This window comes from Chelonoidis abingdonii, chromosome 13 (assembly GCF_003597395.2).
Source record: "Chelonoidis abingdonii isolate Lonesome George chromosome 13, CheloAbing_2.0, whole genome shotgun sequence".
NCBI lineage: Eukaryota > Metazoa > Chordata > Testudines > Testudinidae > Chelonoidis > Chelonoidis abingdonii.
In genome coordinates, this window is record NC_133781.1 from 27,435,239 (window position 1) to 27,454,609 (window position 19,371).

The 19,371-nt window shown below is 42.0% G+C and overlaps 1 protein-coding gene across 2 annotated transcripts; it reads left to right on the plus strand.

Moving 5' to 3' along the window:
* The first annotated feature begins 749 nt into the window (after window positions 1–749).
* KCNJ2 (potassium inwardly rectifying channel subfamily J member 2) lies at window positions 750–19,125 on the plus strand. Of its 2 annotated transcripts, XR_004376057.2 has the most exons (3): window positions 750–863; window positions 5,875–8,674; window positions 19,036–19,125. XR_004376057.2 is itself a non-coding variant. In XM_032797253.2 (2 exons), exon 2 carries the CDS (start codon window positions 6,097–6,099, stop codon window positions 7,378–7,380), a length of 1,284 nt encoding a protein of 427 aa, XP_032653144.1. In that variant the 5' UTR covers window positions 750–863; window positions 5,875–6,096; the 3' UTR covers window positions 7,381–10,569. The 2 variants fall into 2 exon arrangements, 1 of the variants encoding a protein (XP_032653144.1); XM_032797253.2 differs by lacking the exon at window positions 19,036–19,125 and having other exon boundaries at window positions 5,875–10,569.
* Window positions 19,126–19,371: the final 246 nt, after the last annotated feature.

Genomic DNA, 19,371 nt, shown 5'->3' on the forward strand with positions numbered 1-19,371 from the left:
CCCCCTCCTCCCTTAGTCTCTCCAGCCCAGGGTCGCCGAGGGGCGGCAAGCAGGGCAATTTGCCCCAGACCCCGCAGCAGCCCCAAGAGTGTTTCGGGGCCCCTGGAGCTTCCTCCTCTCCAGGTCTTCGGCAGCGGGTCCGGAGCGGAAGGACCCCCCACCGCCGAAGACCCCAGGTCCCCTGAATCCTCTGGGCGGCCCTGATCCAGCCCCTGAAAAAGTCTCTTCCTCCCCAAGAACCGGCACATATCCGCCCCCGCTTTCAATCTGCCTCCACCTCCTCCTTCCCTCCAGCTTCCCTTGCAAGGTGCGTCCTCCCTCTGCGCACCGCTCGCCCCCGCAAAGCGCGCAGCCCGCAGCGCCCCCCCGGGGCCGGACCGGGGCAGCCCCGCGGCTGGGCGAGGCGCGGCCCTTGGAGCTGCGGAGCGGGGCCGCGCAGGTGAACGCGCCCAGCCGCTGCTCCCCGCCAGGCGCCACCCTCCCGGGGCAAGACGCGAGCCGGTCCCCGCGGCTCGCCAGCCGGCCGGGCAGGGCACGCTCCGCGCTCGCTGCAACGCCTGGGCGCCGCGCTCCAGGAATCTCCTGCTCTGGGCAGAGCCGAGCGCTCCAGCTGAGACCCAGGCAAGGCTGGGCCGGCCTCCCGTCTCCCATTGGTCTGGGGCAGCCCTGGAGGGCGGGGACTGCCGAGCCGGTATTAAAAATCACATGGCCGCCCTCAAAAAAGAGGCAGTAGCTCATGGTGTGTTTGAGTTGCGAACAGTGCGGCGGGGTAGGGAGCTTGGGATTGGTTTGCTGATTCCCCCTAGCCACTGGATCTTACCCTCTTTTATGTATATCCATCCCCAGCTTAAATCCACTACCAGGTAAGGAGCGCTTTATTTTAACCTACATCTTTCTGTAGTGAAGTGTGCTACACAGTCACCTCTGAAATGCTACCCTCCAATGTCTATGCCTAAGGGGTACGGGGGGGCGGGGAGGGCATCAGTCTATATGTGTGTGTTTTACTATCAGGTTTATTGATTGCATTTTTCTGCATAGTCACATGAAGGGAGAGCTTTACCATTTCTCATACACCATACCGTTTAATTAATCTCACTAGCACATATAATTCGCTAGGTATGCTTGGAACACTTAAGCATCTGCTTGTGCTCCATTTTTTTTCTCGAGTCACCAGCTGCCACTGAAGGATGTTGTATTTTGTGGGTGGGCTGGCAGTTAGCATGAAAACTCTCCTTTCCTCTGTAAGGTGCATCCTTTTCTTTTTGCTTATTATTTCAGGGATTCTAGAACAGAGGGAAAAGGTCAAAGCACACAGAATTACAGAGTTTAGAACATTAATTTTTTAAAAAATTAAAAAATCTATCACCTCTTGCACAACACTGGCATTTATTCATAACACTGCACATCGACTGTAGTCTATGAAAGATGCATCAAAGCAACTTGTGGAATTCTTTCTTAATGGGTCTGGCAAAAAGAAGAAGTAAGAAAAAGAGCCATTGTGGTTTGAGTGACGGTGGAGAGATTGCATCATTTTAACTTGATTCATGACAGTTAAGAAAAAATACATATAGGAAATGGCAGACTTATTTGTGGCTGTATTGTACAAGCTTTTCCATTTTAACCAGGCAAGTTCTTCACATGCACTTTGGAGACTGTCTGTAGATAGTAGTTGCAGAGCACGCTTGAAGTCTGTTCTGGGTGTTAAAAAGATGTGTTCCCTCCACATCTCTACTCATCAGGCTGTATCTAGTTATGTATTCTTTTCTGTGTTCTCTGCCTTACCTTTACACTTGTTTGTTTTTCCATCCTGCTGGCCAGCACATCAACTACACCCCCTGGTGATGAATATTTCATTTGTAGTTACTTTGTCATCATCTAGAAATATCCTGAGATCGGCAAAGATGCAGGATCTCAGATGACAGTGCCACTTATCTTTTCCCCTTTTTCTCCATACACTTTTCCCTACATCACCTACTTTTCTTTTCTCAAATGTCTTCATTGTTTTATTAAAGAAAATCTATCATGATTCAAGCTAGCTTAGCATTAAATACATAATATGCCTCAAATCCCCTAGCCAAAGCAAGTACGAAAATGAGAAGAGGCTGGGCTAACAACTTTTAAATAATGTATGGGACTAGGGAAACGTCACTGAGCCTTGACACCTGAAGATCTGTGTCCAATAAAATAAGAGAGCATGGGGTTTTGGTTTTGCTATATATCTTGGCAGTGTCTGTTTACTGAAGAGGGAGGAAGGTAGCAGTTGCGCTCACTTAGCAACATGTGCCCTGCACACACAACGCAGGGTAATGTGGCGTCATCTTGGGAATAACTGCCCGGATCACTCATGAGCAATCTCTCTCCCAACTCTTGTAACATCTCTATTTCTGAGCAGTCTGAAACCCTCCTGCATGTTTCTCTTCCACTCATTCAGTGGAAATTACAGCCATCGGGTGTAATTATTTTTCCTTGTGAGCTCTTAGAGATTTTATTGTTGAATCAGTGTTTGTCCAGAAAAGCTTCATCAATAGTGAAATCCCCTTTTGTTCCCCCTTTCCAAGCCTCCCCTCGCATTTGAAATTCTGATCTCCCTCACTGTAGTGAATCTGTACACGTGCTAGCAACTGGTTTTAGTACTTCTCTATGGTGAAAACGGTGTTTTTCTGTGGAGAGATAATGGGGTGAATAAAATAAGATAATTTAGTTTATGCCTGACTACATGTCATTATGCAATTCCCCTCCTCCCCCATGTGAGGGCTGTAGATTTGGTCTACTCTTTGTACTCAATGATAACATGAGAACCTTTGGAAAAATTAAACTTGTATTACAACTGTGCAGCAGGTGGATTCTTAAAGTAAGGCGTCATATTAGATTTTTAGCCCAAGTCTGTGCATTTTTAGCTTTGTACACACTTTTTGTGTCGGGCCTGACCCTGTATTCCTTGCAGTCCCCAAACTCTGACTGCAGCCAACTGGAAGAGCTTAGGATGCACAAAGTTCAGATCCCAACACTGGTGGATCTATTGATCTCCCCCCCCCTCACATACACAAGGTCCTGATCCTTGGAGTCAATGGGAATTTTTGCCACTTACTTGACTGGGGGCAGGATCAGGCCCATTGTGTTCACCAGCTGTGAGTCTGCCTGCTGTAGTATGGCAACGCCCCCCACCCCTGGTATCCTAGCTACTCAAAGCACACACAAGGAGGAGAGGCAGTTTGTGCTGTTAAAAGACCATAGACTGCTATCCTAGACCAGCACTGCAACATGGGGTGTGCCAGAGTTTTGTTATCTAAACATCCAGAAAGTCTATCAACACAGGAAAGAGATACCCCCAAGGCTGTATTTCAATGTTTCAGGAATATTTAAGCCCAAGTAGATGCAGTTTTTGCTTCCAAAGGCATAACACATGCAGTGGTACAACCATTAACTAATAATACTGTGCAGATGTACAGTAGGTGGAACAAATGCTATCATTAGCAATGGAAATATGACAACGGTAGGTGCCTATGGCTATTTTCAGGGTTCTAAATATGGTAAGATATTTGTAGGAATCTGCCATTGTGGTTTCCGTGATTTGTGGAATTCAAACAAATTTCATGGGGTCAAAAAAAAACAAAAACTTTTTTTTTTTTTTTTTTGGTATAAAGTTGCACATTCAGGTCCCTCAGATTTCACAGCTGTCCCCTCCCCAGACCGCTTCCCCCTTGAAATCCAAGAGACAATGCAGAAAAGTGACTAAATTAGTTCTAAGGCTCCATATTTCCACCAACTTGGAGCAAAACCTGCTTAGAACATGGAAGTTCAACATGATCATGCTTTTAGGATGTGGTTTATAAAAGTGATTAATCTGCAAACCAATGCAATGATTTTGCAATGAGCTATTCTTTTTCATGGAACATATAAATAGTAATTTGGCTTTTCCACTTGTATTTTGTTTTAGATGCATTTTCAAGCCAACAGAAAATATCTCAAACTGAATGTTAGATACATTCCTTCACTTTAGAGAGCTATATATTGGCAGGAATGAGACTCTCTGTTCTTATCACCCTTCCCTCACATTAAAAAAAAAAAAACAGAGAAAGGGAACTTTACACTATGCAAACAAAATATTCAGACAGGTGTAAGTTTAACAGCACCATATCATCTTTATACATTAATATGAAAGCTACATTCAAACTGGGTATTTTGAAAGTTGAAAGCTGCCAAAATGTATCATGCACTGCAGCAGTCACAGATGACTAATCTCAGGAAATATGTGTTGGGCCACATTTCTTGTAGAGTAATTTAAAGTGTGTGTGTGTAAAGCAAACCATGAAGTAGCTCTTCAGGAAGAAATGTCTTATGCATGTCTATAAATATCACTTATTCTTTTTGCTTGTCACCCGCTATTTTCTTACACACATCTTCTTACCTGTGTCCTTGTGATGCAGCTGTGAGGTGTAGGGGACGAAGGAATTAAGAGATCATATGATGAACTCTAGAAATTCCAAATCTGTCTAGGATTTTAACCCTGTTATTGTACCAGGGGTAGTTCTTATCCACAGTATTACTTTTTAATCTTGCTCTACCCAGGTCAGGAAGAGCAGCTAGAGTGTGTGCAAACCATTTCACATGCAGAAGTCTTAGAAATGAGTTGGCTTAATTTTGTTTATATCAGTTAACAAAAGACATCTTAGTGTACTCTTCCACTAATGTGATTGGTAGTTAGATCTCCTGCTGTGGCAAACCCACAACAGACATTATTTTAAAATCAGTTAAGACTTTCTTTTTTCCTTTGGTCATGTGTGTGCAGGGGTGATTATTACAATTCATGCATTTTGCCTCCTCTGCAGTATTTCAGTTAAATTTCCTGCAATATAGAGGTAACTTAATGGATGATGCGCTTGTTAAAAGCAAACACTGGGTCTAAGCCAGACCTCTATGAAATGAGTTTGGTGCCCTCCAGTCTCAGCAGACACATCTTGTATCCACTATGCTAAGTCCTAACCATTGACATTCAGGACACAAGGGAAACTCAGGGCCATTTTCCTTTTGAAGGCAGAATCCCCTTTATCTCCAGAGAGGAAATTACCTTGTAGCTACCATCAAAGGAATCGCAGAGATGTTAGGCCAATCCTGTTTCTGTTAAAGCCATTTATGAAGAACTTCAGCAGGAGCAGGATGGGGCCTCATTTGATTTGTGTGTTGATTTCCTACTGTGAATTTAATGATTGTATGGATCCCATCAAATTGCTGTGGCTTTGGTTTAAACAGTTGCCATCTTAGTCTGTATGGCTTTATTCCTATAGCTGGCAAAGAATGCACAGTTTTAGCTTTAATGGACTAGTAAAGGGCTAAATTCTGCACAAGTGTAATTTAATGGAAGTTAGGGGAGTATCACTAGAGCTAAATTTGGCCCAAGGAACCCATAATCCTCATAATGCACTTGTTTCTCTAATTAACGCACGCCTGTATCTTGGCTGGAATAGACCTGAGACACAGGCTTCTATGTCATTGTAAGTCAACTTGAGACTTGAACAGACATGCATATGTTCAAGCTAATTCACCATTCCGAAGTAAACCAAAGGTGCAGGGGTATGTACTAGATAGATACATGTATTTTCTGCTTTTAAGTGAATATTTCTTTAAGACCTGTAAGACATGTTCACTTTAGTGCTTGCTGCAGAAAGAGTGATGACTTCTTTGCATTCCTGATGTCAATTTTGTCGATGCATAACCATAAACAGAGAATCTCTGTGCCCCAGGACAATTCCATGAATAGAAGTGAATAGATTGAAAAATGAACCGTGTGGATTTGGAGGCTGGGGTTTTTATATAGCTTTGATTCATTGTTCTGTCCCTTTGAGTTCTAACATGCAGTTTGTCTTTCTCTTGCAGACCATGTGCTCTTCATGACGGATGTTCGATTGCTAAGCTAACGCGGCATGTCAGAAGACTCTCCTTGGTAGAACCAAGGGTTGTTGGAAACTCCAACCTAGCCCTCTTATTTTTTTCTGTGTGTGTGTTCCTCTAGAACTTTCAAAACTGTTTCTCCAAAGGGTTTTGCAGAAACTCAGACTGTTTTCTAAAGCAGAAGCACCTCAGTCCACAACAGTAGTGATGGGCAGCGTGCGAACCAACCGCTATAGCATCGTTTCCTCAGAAGAAGATGGCATGAAGTTGGCAACCATGGCAGTTGCCAATGGCTTCGGGAATGGCAAGAGCAAGGTACACACTAGGCAGCAGTGCAGAAGCCGCTTTGTCAAGAAAGATGGACACTGCAATGTCCAGTTCGTTAATGTGGGCGAGAAAGGACAACGTTACCTGGCAGATATCTTTACCACCTGCGTGGATATTCGCTGGAGGTGGATGCTAGTTATCTTCTGCCTAGCTTTCATCCTTTCCTGGCTTTTTTTTGGCTGTGTGTTTTGGCTGATTGCTCTGTTACATGGGGATCTGGAGGAGTCAGCAAACTACAAATCTTGTGTCTCCAATGTGAACAGCTTCACTGCAGCCTTCCTCTTCTCCATTGAAACTCAGACAACGATTGGGTATGGTTTTAGGTGTGTCACGGACGAGTGCCCCATTGCAGTCTTCATGGTGGTTTTCCAGTCTATTGTAGGCTGCATCATTGATGCCTTCATCATTGGGGCTGTCATGGCAAAGATGGCTAAACCAAAAAAAAGAAACGAAACTCTAGTCTTCAGCCACAATGCTGTGGTGGGCCTGAGGGATGGGAAGCTGTGCTTAATGTGGCGTGTTGGAAACCTACGGAAAAGCCATTTGGTAGAGGCACACGTGAGAGCCCAGCTTCTTAAATCCAGGGTCACCTCCGAAGGAGAATACATCCCCTTGGACCAAATAGACATCAACGTTGGGTTTGATAGTGGGATAGACCGCATATTCCTGGTCTCCCCAATTACAATAGTCCATGAAATAGATGAACAAAGTCCCTTGTATGACTACAGTAAGCAAGACATGGACAATGCAGACTTTGAAATTGTAGTAATATTAGAGGGCATGGTGGAAGCTACCGCCATGACTACCCAGTGCCGTAGTTCGTATCTGGCAAACGAAATCCTCTGGGGCCACCGTTATGAGCCTGTGCTCTTCGAAGAGAAAAACTACTACAAAGTGGACTACTCTAGATTCCACAAAACGTACGAAGTGCCCAACACACCCCTCTGTAGTGCCAGAGACTTAGCAGAAAAGAAATACATTCTCTCTAACGCAAATTCCTTTTGCTACGAGAATGAAGTGGCCCTCACCAGCAAAGAAGAGGACGAGAGTGACAATGGGGTGCCTGAAAGCATGAGCACAGACACCCTCCCAGACATGGACCATCATAACCAAGCTGGGGTGCCACTAGAACCTAGGCCGTTAAGGCGGGAATCGGAAATATGACTGACTGACTTTTTCTCTGTTATCGTTTGGTTTAAAAGAAAAGTACGTCGGTCAAAGGCACAATGAGCTGAGAGTTGACTCAAAGCAGTTTTGATGATGGTACTGTTGAAGAAAGGCGTGAAGACAAGTGGTCCTGAGGAAACTAAGCCAGTTTTAGGGCTGTTTTTTGAGGAGAGATAGCTGAAAATGAACTCTAATCATGAAGCACTAAACAATGTCTAAGTGTGACCAGAAGGCACATATATATTGTAGAATAAATTATGTATATATTTTTTTACAAAACTTGAACTTGCAGGCGAGCTTTGGTTGGGTTTTTTTTTTTTTTTCAACTTTTTCCAGAATGCTTCTCTCTAGGGAACAAGAATGTTTTTAATGGCATAACAAAGGCAAGAATCTGCCTTATTATTATTATTATTTTATTATTATTTTATTTTATTATTATTGTTATTATTTTAAGAGAGCTGCTGCTAACTACATGAACACAAACTGTAATTATTTTGTGGCAGTGTAGTTTTTTCTTTTGTGTAATTTAAAAAAAAAATGTCAGCATTGAATTTTGTGGGTTGAAAAGCTCGCGATCACACTTCAAAGAGGCCAGTGCGGCCGTATAGTCTGAACTTCTTTTGAGGTCAGTAGTTTGACAGCTAGAATCAATTTTTCTCTCTTTACAGTTACATAAGGGGCATTATGTAACATAAGGCCAATTGGTAGCCTCCAGCAAAAAAATTTTTTCAGGGGGGGAAGGGTGGGGGCTGAATTTAATTCTCTATCTAAAAATTAAGTTAAAACTACCTAAATGGATACCAAAGAAAATGCACAGTTTTGCACAGTGGAGTTTATTTCAATGAAACAGGCTGCTTTAAAGAAACAAAATTTGAACCTCAGACTTTTTTTTTTTTAAAAAGGGCCTCAGTTCGCACCTTATTCAGAAAATAGTGTAAGACTCGGATCTAAGTAAGCAAGACATTTTTCTCCCCTCTGTGGGAAAACGAGCTCCCTTTCTTTCTTTTTATAAGAAGGAAAAGGCGGGGGGGGGGGGGAGCAAACATCTGTTCTTTCCTGTTAGCAAAACACCAGCGAGGCTACAGCAGAAGGTCAAGTGTTATTCTACACACATTCCAAAACTGCTTCTACAACTTAGAGGGCCCTTTTAGAGCTGACCCAGCGTTCTGAGAACTGAGCCATCAGACATGCTGCAGGCAGTCATTTCATTTCCAGTTAAACTAGGCTAGAACCATGCAAAGCTGCTGATCTGCGCTAGGCTGACTTGGCTGGAGCAGGCATTTAGGCATAGGTGAGCCGAGCAACACGTCAATCCCTGGGGAGTTGGGGGAGGAGGGAGGGAAGTTGTAACAGAGCAATCTGAAAGAGCATAGGGATGTGAATGTTTTGGGAAAATGCTTCACTTTGGCAGGGCACGGGTGTCAGACCAGGTGTAATAGTATGCTCTGGATCATTTGAAAAAGGATTATTTGCAGATAATACTGTAAAAGAGTTCCCTCTCCCACCTCCTTTTTACCTGTAAACATCGACTGAGATATCCATGGAGGATGAAATATGTCATCAAGCCTTGTGACCTTTTGTAAAGCCATGGCTCTAATGGTATTTTGGCCCCCTTGCCAAGAATGCTTTAATGTTTTCTGTGCCTGTAAGATCAAGCATATAACTTAGCTGTACTTGAAGGTTCCTTGTCTGTGAATCTTCCTCAAGGAATAGGTAATGGTGGTGGTGGGGACAATAGATTCTAGTCAACTCTTTTACAGTATTGGATCACTGTATGCCATTAAAAAACAGCTTGTTCTAGGTCTAATGTCTTCTGTAAATGGACATCTGTGAAGGCCTCTGGCCCCTTACAGCCTTGCCTGAAGGAAATGCCTGCAATGACATGGTGGTTTCTGATAAGATGGTATTTACAGTAACCTGAGTATGAGTAGGTGGGTTCTATAACTGTGGAAATTTTACATTGTAAAGGTAGCTCTTGATATTCTAAAGAGGGCAGATGTTATTTAAATACAAGTTCTAAAACTGTTTTGGGGGGGGGAGGGAATTAAACCCACAAGGCAACTTGAACACAGTCCTGGGTCATAGCCAGTGAATGCAACTGAACGCTACTTGTGCTGCTATTGTCATATTCTTGTAAAGGAAAACAACTAAACCAAAGAGTATTCAGTGAAATGTAAAACAAATGAAGATGGAATGGGGAAAGGGAGGAAATGTGGGAATGAGCTGGAGAAAAGGGAACCTTTTTCCCTAATTAGATCACTCCAAAATAGACAGTGCCCCACTTAGGAGACTTTAAAAATCAGAGCAAGGGACAGGAGATAAGGGAAAATAAAAAGCTTCAGTTTGTTTTGTTTATTTTTTCTTAAAGAAACAAACAAAAAAAGGAAAAAATCTGAAATTTCTGGTGCACAGTTTTTTCGAGTCACAGTTTTTCAGAAATGTTTTTAAAATGTACATTTTAAAAACAAGTTTATCAAGTATTTTCATATTTAAAGCCAAATGTAAATAGAAGTCTGTAAAGGAGAAGAAGAAAAATGAAAAATTAAATAAATTCATAGGAAGTATAAATTCAGTTCAGCAATTTCTGCTAGCTAGTACCTAGATGCTACCGGTTAGCATGGTTTTAGCAAATACTTACAAGCCTTGTAGGGTTCCTAATGCTATGAACTTCTGTTATTTATTTAAGCATGGACTTTTAATTTGAAAATATTTTCTAGTTACTGGCATTTTTTTAAAGTTACAAGCTTTCAGATTGCTAGTCTTGTTGAGAGTGGACACTTAGGTAATTCATTGCACTCTCTGCTGGATTTATTTTATTTTTTAAATAACCCTTTGTCTCTACTGACTGAATCTAGCATTGCAGATTTGCACTCAGCCTCTGGCTTGTGAAAGCTGCTAGGAAAGAGACCTGACCTGCAATGTATATTTCATGGTACCCTCCCCACCCCTTGTTCATATGTCAAATGGTTTAAATACATTTCTGAACATGCCTTGGTAAGCTCAATACAAGTCAGACTATTGTAGAGTTGGTTAATTCTTTTTTTTTTTTTTTTTTTTTAAAGGCTGCCTAGTGACTGACAGTGTTCATACTTAGTGATACTAGGCCAAATGAATCCCTCATTTATGGCCTGATCCAAATGCCTGTTGAAGCAAATGGGAGTCTTTCCATTGGCTTTACAAGGCTATGGACTGACCCCAAGGATGAAGTTGGCTCAGTGTCTTTAGGGTCTGGCACAGGTGGTTTTATGTATTTTGCTTGGGGAGTCGGGGAGGATTTAGTTATTTCTGCCCTTCCCTGAAAATACTTGAATAAGACTTAATGTCTGAAACATAATACCGCCTACAATGACAAAAGGCATTTGTGAGATTGGTTGGGCTATATTGTTTCTCTCCTCTGTCTCTTCAGTGCAACTTGTTTTTTGGATAAGTAGCAAGGGTGGAAATCACTACATTTTAGTTGTGTTTAATGATACATTCTCCCAATCATGATAAATTTCTGTGGTGTTAACTTAGCACTTGTTCTCTTTTGGCAAAGACAAAGGGTTTGTATGTTTTTATCTGGTCTCCTAGGTCCTTTATTTTTCCATATTGGATTACAAGGTAAAGCTGAGAAGTACTGTAATGTCTTTAAACTATGGCTGCTCTTGACCATTTAAGGCAGAAGGGTGCTGCAGATTTGCCATCCCACCGCCAACCAGACATTTATTTTGCAATGACTCTTGGTCTGCAGCTGTTGTAAGGTGAACAATCGAGACATTTGACAATTGTCCATTACTATTTTCCTGTTTGCAGCCTTTTTGTATCAAAGTCTTCCTAATGTACTGCACAAATCATGGATTGTACAGATTTTTATATATTATGTCTTATTTTATTATTTCTAAATAATAATAAAAAAAACCCCAATGATCTTCTGTCTGTATCTTCTGCGTGTGGCGGGTGGGTCAGAACATCACCCTTTAACTGTATTGCAGTAGTGCCTGCAGCCAAGATAGGGGACCCTGTGAAGTGCCTCCCACAGTAACACATGCCAAGAGACGGCCCCTTCCCTCAAAAGCTTGTAATATTAGTAGACAAAGGGTAGGAGGAGAGGTGATATTCTTATTTTGCAGATTAGGGACTGAGGTACAGAGCCTCATTGTTTCCTATGGCAATTTACACCAGATGAGGATCTTCCCCAGTGGTTAAGTGACTTTCTCAAAGTCACACAGGAAGACTGTGGTAGAACTGAGAATTAAACTCAGGCCTTCAGAGTCCTACTCCAGAGCCTTGACTACATGACCAGTGCTTAATTTGTAATGAAAGAGGTGCCGGGCCTCAAGCAATTAGGTGCTGCGACTCAAGCTGTTTTTTTTTACTTTCATAACTGATGCATCAAGCCCAGAGGTGCTGGGGCTATGAATTGCCAGCTCTAGAGGTGCCAGGGCTCAGCCCTGGTTGGGGGTAGGTTAGCTCAGTGGTTTGAGTATTGCCTTGCTAAATGCAGGGTTGTGAGCTCAATCCTTGAGAGGGCCATTTGGGGATTGGTCCTGCTTTGAGAAGGGGGTTGGACTAGATGATCTCCTGAGGTCCCTTCCAACCCAAATAATCTATGTCTATGAAACTCCAGCACAAATTAAGCATTACATATGACTATCCTTCTCTTAAGTACAAAGTATTTGTACACAAAATAGAGATCACATTAATCAAGATGGTGATGAGAGAACAGATTACAAGGGGCCTTGAAAAAAGTGAGCATGCATTCACCAAGCAAAGCAAACAGGTGGGAAAATAGGCACCCAGGGCATAAACTGACCTCTGGTCAGGTTTAGACATGGATTTGAAAATAAAATGGGAGCCACAATGCCAAATGCCCATGTACCATCCCAAAGGGATGTTCCACATTTACCTATTCCAAATAGACTTAGTTTAATGATCATAAACAGCTTAGATCATTCTGCATCATGAACCTGACATCACAATGAGCCAAATTCTGTCCTGAGGATACTCCTATGTAGTGCCTCTGGATATCAGTTGGAGTTATATTTGAGTATCTGGGAACAGAATCTGTGCCTCAAATAAATAGGCTGAAACCCAAATGTACTTCTTGCACCATTTTTTGTGTCTGTGTCCTTCAATCTGACTTCTATTCTGGGCTTTGCCACTCAACTCTCTGTGTGACCTTGGACAAGTAGCTTCAACTCTCCATGCATCAGTTCTCCTGTCCATGATATGAAGATCAAAATATGTGCCCCTTTTTGTAAAGCAAGGTACAAGATCTGATCTGGTCTTTGTCCTACATTTGATCATTTAGGGTTGAGAGGTGTGCACCCCTCCACTGATCTGAAAACTTAAATTCAATGGTACAAGTGGATGTCTAATCCATACCACTATAGTGATACCCTCTAGTTTTGCTATAATGCTATGACTGACAAAGACACAAAAACAAACAGATTTCAAGTTTTGTATCTACATATACAAGGAGCTGGAAAAAGTGGAAGATTTTACAAACTATCCAGTATTGTCAACATAAGCACTGCAGAACTCCTACTCGGCTCAAGAAAACTAGGCCAGCGTAATCAAGATTTAAATATATTGTAATATCCAAGCATGGGTATGAAGAGTTTCAAATTGAATTTGGCACTGAGGTCCTTAATAGTATGTAAATGAATCTCTAGTATGATGCTTCAAGACAGAACCTTTTCCTCTGTAAGGATCCCTATTGTAAATTCAGCTTCCTTTTTCAAAATCTGTTTCTTAGAAAGGTAGTTTATGTGCTGCATTGAAACTCATGCATATGCAGAGTTTTGTTTTTAAACAGGGCCAAATTCAGAGCTAACGCATAAGGGACCACCTTGCAGTCAGACTGCCTTACCTAAAAGTAAACTGTTTTAGAACTAGAACTTGCTGATTTCTCTAATCAGTGTTATTGATGCAGAGAAGGTCAGCAGAAAGTGAACGCGAAAGAGCCAGATAATGGAGAAATTCTGATATACATTAGCTGAGAATTTGGCTCAAAGTATGGAGAGGCTTATTTTAAGTAACACTTTAGCCTGTCTTCCTGTTATTTGCTTCTCTTACTGTGCTGCCCTCTTCTGGTCCCTCTGCATGCATTATACTGGTGCAGCCTCCCACTGGTGAAGTTAGACTCTGTAGGCCACATTCAGAGATGAAATGTGGAAGCAACAGCACCAGTATTCCAAACTCTCATGATTGTAGTGAGTGTCTCACAATCCCTTTTTTCATTTTAATCATGAGCTCCTAGATTAATGGATGTGAGGATCTCAGCTTTTATTTAAAAAAATATATAGACTTCATGGTTGCGGAGTAAAGCCTGAACATGTGACGTGACTGTAACCTAAAGGCTCCAAAGACAGAAAAAAACATTAAAAAGAATTTAAACTTATTTTAAAAAAAACTTAGAATTTTTCAGCCAGTCTAATGGTTGTGGAGGGTTAGAGTCATGACTTTTGAATATTTTAAGGGTGTCAGTGTTGGGGTCAGTTTCATATTAGGAGGTGAGTCAGAGCATTTTAAAAGGGCTTGTCTAGAATAATGAATTTGCACCTGTGTAACTATTTAGACAGTATGCTTTTTGGGGCAAGGATGGTCTTCTTGGTTTTGTACAGCACCTAGCGCAATGGGGTCTTGGTCCATGCCTGAGGTTCCTAGGTGCTATTGCAATACCAATAATAAATAATTATTAGCAATAATACATTGATGTGGCTAGAACAGCACAAATCATATTGTAGATGCACTACAGTGGGGACACTTATCCTGGTAATATATTAGTTTAAATCACATCAGGGAGCGCCTGGTCTTACAACAGAGAAGCATATCTACAGGGAGGATCTGCACTGCAATATAAACCCACAGTGAACTGAAGTCTTAAGTTGAAATAACATATACATTTTGAGAAGGGGAGGGGCATAACATATATTTTTGAGAAGTGGCGGGGGGAACAACTGTTGAGTTACACTAACTGTCTCTCAAGTCTTACTTCAATTCATCTCTGAATCTGGCCATCAGTGCATAAGGGGTTTTCTACAATCTCTAAGATGCTATTGCTTATTTATCCTCTGTAGCTGGAGAATTTCTTGCTCAGAAGAATCAAAATTACCTGACTTGCTGAAGATCTGTCTCCAGTGATGGGTAGGTTGCATGGCATTTGGAAGCATTTCAAACTTTTCCAGTTAATTGCACTTATGCTGAATTTTAGACCAGTATTTAGTTCAGAAACCTAGCAATGTGGGTGTAGACAAAACTGCCAGTGCTACAGAACATGAAAGTCAGGCATTCTAACTGAAGAAGACACCCCAAAAACAAGAGTAAGAATCTTTCCATGCTTACTAATCAAGAAAATATTTACAGCCAGAAGACCAAATTTTCCTCACCCACATGGATACAAATCCAAAGCAACTCAATTGAAATCAGGAGATAAGTAAAATCAGTAGAGTTACTCTTGATTTACAGAAGGCTGTTGAAATCAGAATTTGGCTTGGGGTGAAGGAGCAGGAGGAATCTCCTATAGAAGACTTAGGGCAGTGCCCCTTTATGTATTGAGAATGCTGTGGGAACTACTCCTTATGAGAGATGGGAGATTCACTAGGGTAGATCATAGATGATGGCATATCTATATTTTTTCCTGTTAGGACAACAGGAAGGAATGTTGTAATGGATATAATTATGCCAGGGGAACACCAGGAATATTATGTGAACTATTCATATCACTTCCAGCATGACAGTCAGAAAAGAGACTTGTAACATAGGCCAGAACTGTGAACAAAGACCATGAGCAATCGTTTTCAGTGCATTCGGCAATTCTCCAATAGGAGCCCAAATCCATTCCCAAATCCCTACATTTATCTTGCATGCAGGGTAGATTTTCTTTTGTAAACTCTCGCTGTTACCTAAAATCCAGCACGTTCACCTTAATGCAAGTTCTTGAGGAGTGAGAATTTGCAATTCCTCCCATTTGCACTTTAGCTTACGACTAGACACATTTTGATGCCTTCCTTTGGCTTTTTCCTTTTCTGCAGTGGACCGGTAATAACACTTTATCTTGAAATTTGGCTAGTTATTTGCAGGTGTTGGGGTGTGTGCGCATGGGTGGGGAGACGGGGTGAGGGAGAGGAGAGCACAAAAGTAAAGAAAAAGAATATTACAGAAAGCTCAATAGTATATAAAAAAATACAAGCCCTGAAGGAGATGGCAATTCTTTCAAGGGTTTCCCTAAGTACAGGCTTCATTCCAGCAATGCAGTTTATAGTCTTACCAAAGGTACAAATCCAGCATATCGCCTGGCAAGCAAATGTATTTTGTAGGGCTGGGCAGCCTGGGGAAAACCCACCTATTTAAGCAGCTCATAAGTTTTATTTTATTCTTTAAAAAATAAGTTCCCTAAGCTTGTGGGCCGAAATACAGTCAATGAGGAAGGACAGAGGTAAAGCAATAAGCTTTTTAAAAAGCCTCACAAAGACTCATACAAGTTAGATGCAGTGAATTATGAAATAGTTACGGGGCCGGTGGGCATTTTATTGCTCATTTCATGTTCCTTCTGCTTTCTTTCTGGAGAGACACTTAACGGCTGATCCTGAATGACTCAGGCAAAACAAAGTGGGTTTGGCTTCAGTGTGATTCTGGGCTGAGAAAGAACTGGAGAATCAGGCCTTAGGCAAAGAGGTGTGATCTTCTGGTTTCAATGTAGGCCTATGCAGAAGAAAGTCATGATCTCTAATCCCAGCTCTGACATAAGAATGTAAGACCATAAGAGCTGCTGTTCTGGGTCAAATCATGGTTCAATTTGCTCACTATCCTGTCCTCTACAATAATCCACACTGGAGCTTCAAGAGGATGTAAAGAATAGGGCAATTATGGAGCTATCCAATCCTGGCTTCCGCTTCTGGTTGTCAGAGGTTTAGGGTTGCCTTGAGGATGGGGTTGTCCCCCTGACCATCTTGGCTAATAGACATTGATAGACCTATCTGGCCTGAACTTATCTAGCTCTTCTTTGAACCCAGTTATACTTTTGGCCATCACAACATCCCATGGCAATCAGTTCCACAGGTTATTTGTGCACTGTGTGAAAAGGTACTTCCCCTTGTTTGTATTAAACCTGCTGCCTATTAATTTCATTGGTTTTTGTATTGTTTGAAAGGGTAAATATCGCTCTCCATTCACTTTTTCCACACCTGTCATGGTTTTATATAACCCTATCATACCTCACCCCCCCAACATGAGTTGTCTCTTTTCTAAGCTAACTGACCTAATCTTTTAAGTCTCTCCTCATATGGAAGCCATTCAATACCCTTCATCATCTTTGTTGCCCTTTTCAGAACCTTTTCCAGTTCCACTATTTTCTTTTTGAGTTGCACTGTCCTCTGTAGCCTTGAGCAAGTTACTTTGGGCCAGATGAGATGAGACCATTGTATGGCGGCAGAGGGGTGAGCAAGAATCTCCCTTTATCCCTGACAGCAGGTCACACAATAGTATTCTTCTCCCCCAGGACGTAGGATGTGGAAAAGGGGTTGATGAAGAGTGGGGAAGAGGCGGGGTTATAGCCCTGTATCACTCCACCGCTGCACAGACTGGTGCATCAAAGGGAACCAACAGAGCAAGAAGCAGTCCTGGCAGAGGTAATGTCTCTCTGGGGAACTTCTGTCATGCATACAGGCCTCTCTATGAATAGCAGGGGTTTGGTTTGCTCTGGCTGGGCAATGATCCTCCTCCTCCTTCCCCAAAGGCGTGGAGAAGTGTCTACATCATTGTGGAGATGTGATTCCTCTGTGTGCACTATGGGATCCCTTGGGCTGAAGCATGCTATAAAAATGTTACATACAGTATTGAATCTGTTGAGGGGAAGGGCTTGCGCTATCTCTCCAGATCCCCTGACATGGGACTGAAGAGGGAGTTGAGAACGAGCAGGACTGGAAACAAATAGGAATAGGAGAAACTAATGAGGGATGGGGAAAAGTAGGAGCTGCCAACTCATATCCTAAACAACCCCCACTGGCACCAAGCCTCTTGTTATCCTGTCTCTGTTACTTCTAGAGGGAATTGCCCCTTGCCCTCTCCCAGATTAGGGGCAAAGCATGCTGCTAGGGCATCCTACTGTCTAAACTCCAAGCTTAAATAAACAGCAGCCTTAGACAAATCCTTAACCTCAGACAGCCAGAAAAAGAACTTTGGTAGAGGCCAAAACAGAAAGTGATAGGACAGCTAATTATGGAATGAAAATGGAGGTGGCTAGGACACAAATGGAGGAAAGAACTGAACGACATAACAGGACAGGTGCTGGACTGGAATCCCCAGAGCAAGAGGCGAAGAGGTAGACTAAGGACAATTTGGAAATGCACAACAGAAGCAGAACTGAAAGTCATCAAAAGGACCTGGGGAGACGCTAAGACTGCAGCAAGAGATTGGCCAAGATGGAAGGCAGTGGTGAATACAGTGGCCTGTATTTTAAATGGAATAAAGAGGCATACATCAAATAAGTCTAGGGAGACCAGATATCCCAATTTAATAGGGACAGTCCTGATATTTGGGGCTTTTTCTTATATAGACTCCTATTACCCTTCATCTCCTGTCCCGCTCTTCTCTCTGGTCGCCCTAAATAAGTCAAGCCATGCTGTTTGGACAGAGCGTGCATGAAGCTCATTCTGCTACTGCCCTGGAGAAAACCAGAGGGCTTTATTCTTCAGGGATGCCAAACAGGCCTTCACCAACATGCAATTTTCTTAAGGTGAAACATATGGTTACGTGCCAATCATATTTGAATACACAAATTGGTTCATTAAATATTTTGCATAACATGTCATGTGTGGTGCTGCACAGTTATTTCGGTGTTTCATAACGCTCTGGGAGGGGTGGGGTGAGGTTCTTGGTGACCAAAGAGTCCCTGGCAGCACAGTTTAGTGAAGTGCAAGCCTTTTATGGTTACCGTGGAAACCAGGAAGCACCACGAACATTGCTATCAAGTTTTAAATAGTTAGTCAAATGGAAATAAAGAAAAAAACTAAACCAGGATGCTTAGAGATAGCTATCTAACAAGCTGTGTTTTCATGATTAAACAGCTATAAAAATGTGCAGTTTTTACTTGCCTCTGAGACTAACCATAAACTGAAATATCTCTCTTCAACCTAAATCATTATTAGGCCTAATCCAGGCTTTTATTTAATTGTTATACAATAATAGGCTGGTACCAGCAAAGGCTGGGTTTGAAGGCTACAGGTTAGTGACACGAAACCTTTATGTACATGGATTAAAATCACCCATGACCAATGCAGTGTTTCAGCCTTATTTTGTGGGCATTAGTCATTCTCTCAAGTGATGTTCAGGTCTTAGTCCTGTGGCAGGGGTGAAGTTTAACCTATAGCCAGATGTAATTCATACCTTCAAGTCTTTGCAGCAGAATCCATTTATGATTCCTCTGTATGTTTTGGGCAATAGCACACACACACAAAAATCCAAAGAGAAGTAAAGAGACAGGGCCAGTAAATCACTTTTTCATGTTGATACCTGTAGTGACTGTATTTTTACAGGGAAGGCAGAACAAGTAGTTAGTATTGTCTCTATTTACACCTTAGGCAAAAATGCTTTAGCTACAGCACTTTTATTTAAGGTACTGCTGTGCTCTAAAAAAATGGAAACGGACAGATGCATCCTTTATTTTCACAGATAAATCGGTGGATCCTCCCTCATTAATCATCCCAGTAAAGAATTCCAAATGGGAAGGCCAGACAAATATAACTGAAATTGTGGAACAGATGAAATGTATGTAACACAGTTCAAAGTAAAATCCCTATTTGCATAGATTAGGCAAAGGGACATGCTGGAAAGTCTAAGAAATCTACATGCTGATCAAGTGCTCCACCCACAGACAGACTACCTGTACATTGCTGCATATATTAGGGACAATTGCTATAGCAACAGCTGGAGAAGGGAACACTTCCTGGTTCTTTTATACCTGGCCCACAAGCAAATCTGCTTTGCATTAAGATTATGCACCAAAGG

Coding starts and splice junctions, on each gene's coding strand:
- KCNJ2 (XM_032797253.2), top strand. CDS start 6,097: ATGGGCAGCGTGCGAACCAACCGCTATAGCATCGTTTCCTCAGAAGAA.